The sequence below is a fragment of the Theropithecus gelada genome, chromosome 16, assembly GCF_003255815.1.
Source record: "Theropithecus gelada isolate Dixy chromosome 16, Tgel_1.0, whole genome shotgun sequence".
Lineage (NCBI taxonomy): Eukaryota > Metazoa > Chordata > Mammalia > Primates > Cercopithecidae > Theropithecus > Theropithecus gelada.
The window spans coordinates 284,093-295,911 of NC_037684.1; the positions used below are offsets into that span (position 1 = coordinate 284,093).

Sequence of the window (11,819 nt, forward strand, 5' to 3'; positions counted from 1 at the left end):
TAGAGTGAGGCCCTACTGTGTGCCTGGCACTTTCCCCACAGGATCCTCTAGCTAGAACATTCAAGGGTCATGGAGAGAAATACTCAGTTAAAATATCGGAAACTTTAAAAGAGACACCATTAGAGACACGCAAAAGACCATTAGGTAATAGTATTAGCATTTGTATTCTGAGATTCAACAGTAGTGGTCACTTCCCTCCACCCTTATGTGTATCCCAGACAACCCTGGGCGAGGAGGGCTGAGGTTAGTGAACACCTGTGGATGCTCTGATACTGGTCCTGAACCTCGGGGATGACAGTGATGAGGAACTGGGTGCACACATGAGTGGGGCAGCCAGGCCTGGCCAGAGAAGGCACACACACGTGCACAGATGTGTTTACCCATGTACAGGTGTGCACGCGTGCACACAAACACATGGCAGGCAGGCATGTGGCCGCCTCAGGCAGCGGAGGACCCCGTCTCTGGGCCCTGCTGACCCGGGCAAGGCCCCACTGTGATGCGTGCCATGACCTCAGAGTGTCACTGGTGCTTAGCACCAATCCGCTCTCAGGCCTGCCTCTGTGTTCTACAGCAGTTACACGTGCACAGTGGTATCAGCTACACATGCACAGTGGTATCTGGAAACAGTTTTGTGGACTCAAAGGTTTTCTACCTGAGAGGCATAACGCAGGCCAGCTGATTCATCAGAATCAGGTGAGTGTGACCTGCTGTCTTCCCTCCAGGCTGACGTGGGGACAGTGGCTATGCTGTGGGCAGTGTTGGCCTCTGGGCAGCTACCGAGGAAGGTCATCCCTGAGCACTCACCGGTCGCCCGTTCTACACTGCCAGTGTAGACGATTGGCTCTTTCGTCCTCATGGTGGCTTCATAGAGTGAGTGCCATTCCCTAGTGTACCCATTCGACAGGTGAGACGTCTGGGGTCAGAGAGGCGGTAACCGGCCTGGGAATCCAGACATGAACCTGGGTTTTGCTCTCACCCTTGCTGTGTACTGTGCTGGAATTCAGGCCTGAACCCTGTGACCTCCCTGCCCTAGATCCCAAGTCTTCCCAGTTTTCCCATCCCGACAGGGCAGAGCCTGGTCCTGGCAGAGTCACTGGGATGGATCCACTGTAGGTGTGGTAGATAGGAGGGTCCTCAGAACACTTCTGTGCTCTAAGTTGGGTCCTGATGGTGGCTGTGGGCCCCACTGAACACACAAGGTCCCTCGTCCGGAGGAGCCTTCTGCCCTTGGGCAGCTGTGGAAAATGAAGGAGCCCTGGAGGGCTGGCTGGGGGGAGACCATCTTCCCTTCTGTTCAAAGGGGTCCAGGCACTGGCGTTCTCTCCAAGTATTTCTTGCTCTGCTGGTCCTCTCGAGGCCTCACCCTCCTTTTGCCCCGAGTGTTCCCAGGAGGAACTGTCCATCTAGCTGTTCTCCAGGATCAAGGACCCACGGTCCTTCCTCAGTAACCCAGGAAAATAAAGCCCCTCCTGTAGGGACAGCTCAGAATGGTGGAGTCCAGTCCCGCCCTGAGTGAGGGTTTCCATTGGCACAATAGATCATTTTCATCCCCCAAACCGAACACCCTCCTGCTCAACTGGCATTATTCCTGAAGTGGCTTCACAGTTCAGACTGAAGGGCCACGGGAGCCGAAGTGATGAGTGGAGTAGAACACAGCAGTCAGGAGAGTTCTTTTTCCCTGTAGGAAACTGGGCATCTCTGTGGTCCCTGAGCATCACAGGAGGCCAACTGTACAGAGACCTCTGATCGCTGACCCCAGTCTGCCTCCACATCCCTGGAATAGCCCACCATCGGCCCTTCACCCTTGGCAGGTGGACACGATTCAACCTGCTGGGGCAGGTGTGTCCCCATTTCATGGCATTTGGGGACAACTGGACTCTCTGTCCAGGTCGCACTGTCCTCAAGTCCTTGGGATGATGCCCACCCCTGCTTGGGGCTTGAGACTCCAGAGACTCATGCAGGTGTGGGCCACTGAGTCTGGCCCCCCCCTTTTTTTTTTTTTTTTTACCTGGGGATGGTGGTGGAATGGGGGTTACACAGCCAGCCAGCATCTGGGAGCCCGGTGGGAGCGGTTCAGGTTTTCTCTGAAGCTCTCGGGTACAATGTAACTTTTAGATGATTTTTGGCTCACAGGATGGAAATCGCAGAGGATGCAGATAGTTTGCGGACACAGGAACGATATAACATCATTATGAACTATGAGAAGGTACAGGTCGGTCTGCTCCTTGGAGGGAGGCCTCTTCCAGTGCACCCTGGTCAAAGGGTCCTGGGCTCCCTAGGAGCACAGGGTGGGCACGGGTGGCCACTACTTCCAGGCCCTTGCACTCTTTACCTTGGATCCCTCACCAAGCCTCCCTCTGGGTTACAGGGACACCGAGCTGGGCTGCTAGAGGACATGGGGCCTAAGCCTGTTCGAATCTACAACAACATTGATCGCTTTGGGATTGTGCAGTGAGTCCTCTGTGCTCCCCTCACCCCTGAAGCACCTGTCTCAGCTCAGGGATGGGTTTGCTTTTAGAAAGGCCTTTCTGAGGCAGGACTGTCTCACCAGGTCGGGTCAACCTCCTTTCCAGGGTCAGAACTCCTCCCTGGCTCCCCTGCAGGTCCAGCCCGAGGTTGCTGTTAGGCCAGAGGTGCGGGGCCCATCTAGGGAGCGGGTGGGAATGGAGACTGGGCTAGGTCAGGCCCCTGGACTCTCAGCAGTTCTGTCCACAAGTTAGCACAAGAGGAGCGGGGCAGCCTGAGGGTCTGGCTCTCTCTACTTGGAGACAACCCCAGTGAGATCCAAGGGTTGTGGCCACAGGGTGAGGGGACGCCTGGGCCAGCCTCAGGGCTGTTGTCCAGCAGGTCTCTGAGGGCCCACCTGCCCCTGTCCTCCCTCATTTCCCTAGAGCTACAGCCCTCACTGTCCCCATCGGGAAGATCGAAAGGCATGGAGACAGTGGGGGCTGTGGCCCTAGGGGAATGGGGGAGAAGACGGGCAGGGCCCCGTTCTGGGCATCTCATGTTAAGGCCAGGGAGGCAGCAGGGGTTGTGGCTAAAGACCCTGGGTCTGGTGCTGAGAAGGGATCTGGGGCCAGGTAAGAGGAGCCCAGCCAGGAGCCCATCCCTTAGGGATCATAGGATGGAGAGACAGAGGATCCCGGGGTAGGTAGGGTGGGTGGGAGCTGATGAGCTGTGCCACTTCTGAAACGCAGGGTGTGTGGGTCAGGTGCAGGGAGAGGCAGGTGGATGCTGGGAGGTCAGAACTTGCAAGGGCCTTGGGGCTGTCAAGTGGGATGGGCCCCTGGTGCACCAGGAGTACACCGGGCAGGTCTCAGGGCAGGCTCCCTTGACCCCGGTGGGGTGATGCAGTCACTCCCTGACGGACTCCTGTGAGGGCCCAGTCGCCTACCCTGGGCGGCCCCCATCCCATCTCAGGCCTGACCTTTCTCAGCTCCAGCAGAAAGCACCACCTCCAGTCCAGGACAGGCAGCCCCATTGTGCAGCCTGACCGCCCCCCACGCCAGGGGCCCCAGTAACCCCAGGCAGACTGGCCCCGCACTCCTTCTCCTCCCAGCTCCTGGCCCTCTTGGGAGTCAGCCCCACAGGAAGGCCGTTGTCCTCCCTTCCCTGTGTCTTCTCCTGGGCTGAGCCCTGAGCTGGATAGGGACAGAGCCTATCCTTTCTGGGGGTTGGCTCCCAGTCTGGGGCAGCTCCAGGCCCTGTGCAGGTCCTCAGTTCTGCCTGGGTTGTCTTACAGTGAGACAGAGCTGCCTCCTGCCACTGCTCGGGAGGTGAAGGTAAGAACTTGATGCATGGAGGGGCTGGTTCAGGGGCGTGGGGACTGGGCGAGTGGTCGGTGAGGCAGAGGAGGCCGCTGGCCGGGGTGGTGGCCGGTGAGGGCAACACGCTATCACTGGGAGGGGCAGCAGTCCCTGCTGGATCTGACCCCAAGTTGCGGTAACTTGGGCAGTTTGATAACATTCCAAAATGAGAACCACAGTTGTGGCCTGGGGGTGGCCAGGACCCCACCCAGAGGCTGAGACCTGACCTAAGACTGGTGTGTCTGTGGCCTGAGGATGGCACGTCCCGGGGTCCCAAAGTCAGCCCACTGGCGCTCATTTGCTCAAAGGCTCTCAGCCCTTTGGGTCTGCCCTTCCCTGGTTCCCTCCAGCTGGGTCCACCAGGGCTCCAGAGCCCAAGACCCAGCATTCACGGGCGGCTCTGGGAAGCCTGGCAGCTCCCCTAACGCCAACATTCCTCATTTGACATTTCTCATTTGACAGCAAATGCGACGGGAGATAACACGAAAGAGCAAGTGGATGGAAATGCTGGGACAGTGGGAGACATATAAGAATAGTAAAAAGGTAATTGGAGGGAGAGGCCCCGGGAACCACTCTCTGCAGAGACAGGGGACGGGCACCCATGGCTGTGACCTGGCACCGTCAGGCTCTCAGAGGGTGGGTGGCACACTGTCCTCACCCAGAGGACTGCAGGCCTGGTCGGTGGTTTGCCTGCCTATTCGTGCAAGCGTCACCTTGCTGGGAGGGAATCTGAATCTAGGGCTGGGACCACCCGGAGCTCAAGGCTAGAGATGCCCTGGTGACCCAAAGGAAGGAAAATGTTCAGATCAGAGTCCCGACTCTGAGCGTCCATCCACTTTTTCAATCCTGGGAATGGAGACTGTGTCCCAGCTTAATGTCACCTCTAACGAGGAATCACGGCATCAAAACCAACCATTTCCAGAATCCTCGGGCTCTGGTCCTCACTGGGGTCGCCCCGTGGCCTGTGACACCAGGTTGTTTTCTGCCCACAGCTGATAGATCGAGTATATAAGGGCATTCCCATGAATATCCGGCGCCAAGTGTGGTCAGTCCTGCTGAACATACAGGAAGTCAAGTCGAAAAACCCCAGAACATACAAGGTATGCTCAGGCAGAGCACAACAAACAGGACAGGCTGTGTCCGGAGCCCAGGTCTCCAGCTGGAGGGAGCATCAAGCCCAGGCTGGGGGGTGGGTGGGATGGTCAGATGCACATCCTGGGCACGGACGGCGACATAGTCACCACAGACAAACTCGGCTCCGGTGACCCTCCCTGGCTTTAGTAACCAGCCAAAAAGCAGCTTTGTGCACAAGGAAACCTTCCTGCTTTCCTTCCTTCCCGGAGTGCTGACTGTGGGCCGACTGCCATTTGGGGCAGGGAGTCTTCCCTCTGTTCTGAGGCTGCTTCCTCCTTTTGGCCCTGCCCTACAGGTCATGAAGGAGATGGGCAAGAGGTCATCTGAACACATCCACCAGATTGACCAGGACGTGAGGGCATCACTAAGGACTCACATCTTGTTCAGGGATCGCTACGGAGCCAAGTAAGCCTATGGGAGCTACAGGATCACAGCAGACATGGAGTGAATGAAAGGGATGGGGGCTTCCCCGGAGCAGAAGCCAGGGTCACCTAGGAGGGATGACAGAGCTGCCAAGAGCTCTCCTGGCCCAGGGAACAGCTGGCACCATGAAATAAGCACCTCCCTGATTCCAAGCCCTGGGCCAGACTGGAACACGTGGGGCCAGAACCCAGGAGGATCCTGAGGAGACAGAAGGCAGCAAACAAAATCATGCACAATGGTGAAAGTGCTCTCCCTGACCCACGGGGACCCACGGTAGGACTCACGGGAGGGTGGCAGGACAGAGGGCCCTAGAGCCTCCCGAGGTAACACTGACATCACCAAATGCTGGGGCAATTAGGGGTCCTGGAAACTGTCATCCTTGTCTGCTGGGAACGTGACATGGCACAGCCACTTTGGCAGCCAGTTGGGCAGTGACTCACAAAGCTCAATGGACTTCAACCACGTGTCCCCAAAGTGTCTCAGATATTGAACCCACTGATTTGAAAACTGACATCCACATAAGATGTTCACTACTTAATTCATCGTCACTCATACACGGAGACTTCGGAGATGGCCTTCAACACGGGAATGGGGAGAGCAAGGCTGGTCCTCCCTCCAAACGGAAGACCCAGTGAGAAAAGGGAACGAGCCAGTGATGGCTGGATGAACGTGGGTGGATCCTACATGCATTTTGCTGAGGGAAAGGAGCCAGACACAATAAGCTACCACGTAGGATTCCCATTCCTGGGTCATTCTGGAAAAGGCCAAACCATAGGGACTGAGAAGCAGTCTGGGTTGCTAGGTGCTGACAGATCGGGGAGAGGCCGGTTGCATAGGGGCCACCCTGGAGACTTGGAAGATGAAGGAGTCACTCCAGGAGGGGCTGAAGCGGTGGCCGGGAGACTCTGCCCATTGGTTTAGAACCACGGAGGAACTGTACATCCAAAGACTGAACTGGCGTGTGTGCAAACTGAAAAAAAAAAAATCATTCAGAGTGAAAAGGATCAGGCAAGTCACTGTACAACTGGGCTATCCGCATGTCACAGATGTGGATTTTCCTGAAACATTTCCTCAAGGGACCTGAAGAGCTCACTGCTTATCTGGTGAATCATCTGAACCTGAAACGGGGTTTGTTGTTAGGCTTTGTGGACAAAGTGAAACCAACGGCATCTGCACAAAACAAACAAAAGCCCCCTTTCTCTGTCTCCTAGGCAGCGGGAACTATTCTACATCCTCCTGGCATATTCGGAGTATAACCCGGTGAGTATTCCCGGCAGTGACGTTCCCGGGCAGTATTTCCCTGTTCACAGGAGTGGGTCTCTGGTGGGATGCTGTCGCTTCTTTTAAAGTTAGTATTTGTGAGCCACCAGGATATAGGATGTAGGACTCCAGTTCACTGCTGGCATTAACCTCCAAGCAAGGGCGTGGCCTCAAGGGGTCAAGCTGAGACACAAAGGAGTCAGGGCCTGGACTCCTGGTGTCACCTGGGCCTGACCACCACTTCTCAGAACCAGAAATGACGCCCTCCTCCTGGGGCTGCCCCAAAGCCCAGGAGCTTGGCAGAGTCACACGCAGGACGGTGCCATCAGGAGACATTTTGGACAAGGTGCTGAAGTGCCTGATGGACTTGGCTCTTGTCATGAAATGAATTCGCACCCTGAGGAAGCCTCTTCTTCAGAGGAAGCCTCCCCAGTCACCTCTGCCCTCTCCAATGACATGAGTCCTCCCAGGTGACCTCAGTCCTCCCAGGTGATGTCCTTTCACGGTGACTCTGGCTCTTGCAGGAGGTGGGTTACTGCAGGGACCTGAGCCCCATCGCGGCCTTGTTCCTCCTGTATCTGCCTGAAGAGGATGCATTCTGGGCACTGGTGCAGCTGCTGGCCAGTGAGAGGCACTCCCTGCAGGGTAGGTGGACAGCTGCCCCCAAGACTTCATGCAGTGAGTCCCGGGGGCAGCCACCCTGGCCAGATGATCTCAGCTTTCAGCCAAGGCACCTTCCTTGTGTTGCCAGCTTGTTGGGAGCCTTTAGGATGTCTCTGCTGAGGGTCCCATGGGAGTTCGTGGCTGACCCCCAAAGCCCAAGTCAGACGCCTTTCATCCCCATCAGCGGAGGGCATCTCATCCTCCCCGTGGCCACCCTCTGTGTCCTGCTGCCACGCCCTCCGGCTCTCTGTGCAGCTGACTGTCTCCTCTCTGAGAGTCCTCCTGCCCTCCAGCTACCCGGGCTCCAGTTGCCCTTGGTGCCCACAAATGGGCCGACCAAGCCCAGGTGGCAGCATCTCCCCATCCCGTGTCCCCTGGCCCGACCTCACTCTCAGGAGATGACCAGAAAGCCCAGCACCCACTCTGTTCCGGCCACCTTTTTGTGGCCTCAAAGTCAGGCTTGCCCTTTTTGCACCCTGGTCCAGGAGGCGTCCAGGGAAACCTGCAGCCAGGCTCCAGGGGATGTTCCTGCCCCACGTCCCCAGGGCAAAGGCTGCATGGTGAGGTCATCACATGGGAGGGCGGGAGGCCTTGCGGTTTTGGGGCCTCTGCAGCTGCCCAGCTCTTCCAGCTGATGGCTCCACATCTTGGGGGAAGGCTCTGATTTCATGACGGGCTGGGGCTTCTCAGGATTCCACAGTTCAAATGGCGGGACAGTCCAGCGACTCCAAGACCATCAGGAGCATGTGGTCCCCACGTCACAACACAAGACCATGTGGCATCTGGTGAGTTTATGGTCCCCTCTGCTCTTCCCCAGAAGCCCTGCCTCTTGTGGGGCTGGAGGAACGGGGCCTGGAGCCCCTGGTGGGGCTGGTGATTGGCTGAGTCCAGCCAGGGCCTGACCTGGGACGTCGGGTTCTCCATGGGCTGAGAGTTGGATTCTTTTCCTGCCCTGGAGGAGACAGAGGCACAGGGATGGGGGCCCAGCTCCCGCAGAGCAGGGCAAAGGGCAGTGTGTCCACCGGGAGTGTGGGAAGGGGACGGTGTTGTGGGGAGCCCTGGACACCGCCCATTGTTCTGCACTAGGGGAAGGGTCTTCAGAGGCCCTGGAAGAGGGAGGTTTTTAGGGCAGCTCAGGGGGTCCTGAGCACCTCTGTTCCTCCCGTCAGGACAAGGAAGGTCTTTGCGCGCAGGATTCCTCGTTAGGCTGGCTTCTCCAGATGTTGAATGACGGGGTAAGAAGGCATAGGGAGACCCTGGCTCAGGGACCCTCCTTGCCCTGCAGTGCCCTGCTTCCCCAGCCCGGGGGTCTGGCTCACCCACAGCCCACAGGAGGCTCTGCCCACAAGGAGGTCCCCACAAGACACCCAAACAAAACCCTCTGCCCAAGAGGGGTCATCCCAGGGCAAAGGCTGGGGCTCAGGCCCAGTCTCATGGGCAGACAGGGCCAGGACCCGACTTGAGAGGGCTCAGGGAAGCCTCAAGCCCTGGGCAAGCCCCTCTCTCCAGGAGCCACATCCCCCCTCAAATGAGTGCCCCTGATGAGTAGCTGCAATACCTTGTCTGACCCAGCGCCCTGGAGGGCTCAGGCGACCCTCATGGCGAAGGTCACTGACTCTGGGGACTGAAGCCCCAATGGACCCAGCTCGAGCCACCAGCCCCGGCCTGGAAGGGCCAGGTTCTCCCACACCTGCTGTCCCCACAGATCTCTCTTGGGCTCATCCTGCGCCTGTGGGATGTGTATTTGCTGGAAGGAGAACAAGTGTTGATGCCGATGACAAGCATTGTCTTTAAAGTTCAGAGGAGTAAGTGTACATGTGCCCAGTGGGGCCTGGGAAGCCCTGGGGTCAGACCCAGACTGTCCAGAGGCCAGCTTCCTCACACTGTCCTCATGATCCTCTGTTCTGGTCTGGAGGGAGGTCTGGCCAGGTGGGCTGGGCAGGGGACTGAGACACCGAGCCCGTCCCCCACATGATCCAGATGAAAGTCAGGAGTGTCGTGAGCACTTCCTTGCCCAGGTGGCCCTCTAGCCACAGGCTCTTGTGCACTTCTGGGCCCCTGGGGTGGCCACAAAAGGATCCAGCACTGCCCAGTGGGAGACTGAAGTGGCCACGAGGTATCAGCTGTGCCCCCTCCCAGGGAACTCTCCTGGCCTGATGTCCACCCTGTCCCTAGAGCGCCTCATGAAGACATCCAGGTCTGGCCTGTGGGCACGGTTTCGGAACCAGTTCTTCCATACCTGGGAGTTGGATGATGACTCTGTGCTCAAGCATCTTAGGACCTCTACGAAGAAACTGACGAGGAAGCAAGGGGACCTGCCACCCCCAGGTGGGCTCCAGTGCCATGTCCCCTCCCATGTCACCCTCTGGGGCAGTCAATAGTAGGGGAGTGCCCGAGACCCGCAACCCTACTACCTGGGCCTTCCTCTTCACCTTTTTTTCTCCTCTTCCTCCTGGACTCTAAGTACAGGAGGCCCACCAGTCCTCAGGGCAGGCGCTCAGTGCGTGTGTACTGGATGTGTTGTGCATGCAGGAGGAGGATGTGGGCATGACCCTCCAACAAGCCCCCTCCTACTATCCGCAGTGTCTCTGTCTCCCCTTTATAGGACCCTCTAGGGCACTAGATGAGCCAGACCCATTTGTGGGGAACCTCACCCCTCCCTGCAAGCACCCACAGCCTCAGAGAGCAGCAGAGGCCCCTCACTGCTGCACTCTCCTCCAAGGTTGCCGGGACAACCAGCCTTGAGCCAGGGAGACAAGGGAATTGGGTGTCCCTGACCCCAGAGCATTCAGGGAGAGGGCACAGGCAGGACCCCGGGCCCAGAGCCAAGATTTCAGCCAGATGTGGGAACGGTCAGTCCTGGCATGGACTGGACAGCCCAGGAGGGCAGAGGATGACCCATGTCAAGGCCCAATCACCCACTGCGTAGACGGTTCCCCATGAGAGGTTGCAAGGGGCTGGGTGACATCCAAGTCCCCTCCCACCTGAGTTCTCACTAGGGGTTGTATCCCTGGCCCAACAGCCCTGGGACAAGGGTGTGTGGTAGGAATCCCCCAGCCAGTCCGAACCCTGGGGGCAGTGCCAGGAGCCACCTGTCATGCCCTGACAGCTTCCCCACGCCAGTTGGCACACACCCCTCCCTCTGGGATCAGCAGACTACAGGCGTGTCCTCAGTGTCAGGCCCCGGGGGCCACACAGAGACCCCGAGGACTCCAGAGACCCAGGCAGGTGGGGCCCAGCCAGGAAAGGCCTGCATGGGCTCATTAGAGACGCTGACCACGTCTGTTTTCCTTTCAGCCAAACCCGAGCAAGGGTCCTCAACACCCAGGCCTGTGCCGGCTTCACATGGCAGGATGACCCTCTGCAATGGGGACAGGCAGGCCCCTCCAGGCCCACCAGCCCGGTTCCAGCGGCCCATTTGGCTAGTTTCCCCACCATGGGCACCTCTTTCTTCCACATCTTGTCCTGGTGTGGCTGTCCGGGAAGACATCTACCCTGTGGGCACTTGGGGTGTGCCCAGCCCGGCCCCGGCTCAGGGAAGACCTCAGGGTTCCTGGAGATTCCTGGAGTGGAACTNCTCACCATAATATAGAATCAGTGGGAGCCCTGAGCTTGTTTTCCTTTAACTACATGGTCCCATCTGGGGGTGATGGGAGACAGTCACAGATCATCAGGCATTAGGTTCTCATAAGGAGCACACAGTCTAGATCCCTGGCATGCGCAGTTCACAGTAGGGTTCATGCTCCGATGAGAATCTAATCCACTCATCTCACATGAGGCAGAGCTCATGGGGTAATGCGAGGGATGGGAAGCAGCTGTTTCTACAGATGAAGCTTTGCTCACTGGCTGACTGCTCACCTCCTGCTGTGTAGCCTGGTTCCTAATAGGTCAGGACCTCTGATTTACCCAGCAAGATACACACATTTTTATGTCAATTGGGATTATTCATCCTGCACCACCGAAAATTATCTTGCATACCTACACCCACCCGAGGGTCCCATAGTGCACTTTGGGAGCTGTAGACAGTCAGCCTGGAGCTCCATTGCACGTTCCATCTCTCCACCATCTGTGGGCTAACAGGCTGCGTTAGTTTCCTAGGGCTGTTTTACAGGACCACAGACTGGGCACCCTCAGCAACAGAATCTTACTGTCTCGCAGTCCTGGAGGCCATGAGTCCGAGATCAAGCAGGATGGGTCCCTCTGAGGCGGTGCAGGAAGGCTGTGTTGCAGGCCTGTCTCTTGGCGTGTGGGTGGCTGTCTTCTCCCTGTGACTCTTGGTTAAGGGTGACTCTGGTGAGGGCTCAGAAGACGAGAGCTGGACAAAATGTCGGTAGCATATGGAGGGGCTCGTGCATGGTGTCTCATGCCTGGAATCTAAGCAGTTTGGGAGGCTGAAATGGCAGGATTGCTTGAGGATGAGACTTCAAGACCAACCTGGCCAACATAGGGACACCCAGTCTCTTAAAAAAATAAAAACATGGAAGGGAAAAATCATCCAGATGAAGTCTCAGATGGCAATGAAGAACACGTTAT

The 11,819-nt window shown here is 57.5% G+C and overlaps 1 protein-coding gene across 1 annotated transcript; it reads left to right on the forward strand.

Moving 5' to 3' along the window:
- The first annotated feature begins 2,134 nt into the window (after nt 1-2,134).
- LOC112609227 (TBC1 domain family member 3B-like) lies at nt 2,135-10,873 on the forward strand. The gene is made up of 13 exons (XM_025361747.1): nt 2,135-2,206; nt 2,369-2,451; nt 3,743-3,782; nt 4,269-4,349; nt 4,799-4,906; nt 5,236-5,345; nt 6,575-6,623; nt 7,148-7,268; nt 7,977-8,071; nt 8,456-8,521; nt 8,992-9,091; nt 9,462-9,614; nt 10,584-10,873. Exons 1-13 carry the CDS (start codon nt 2,135-2,137, stop codon nt 10,871-10,873), a joined length of 1,368 nt encoding a protein of 455 aa, XP_025217532.1.
- Nucleotides 10,874-11,819: the final 946 nt, after the last annotated feature.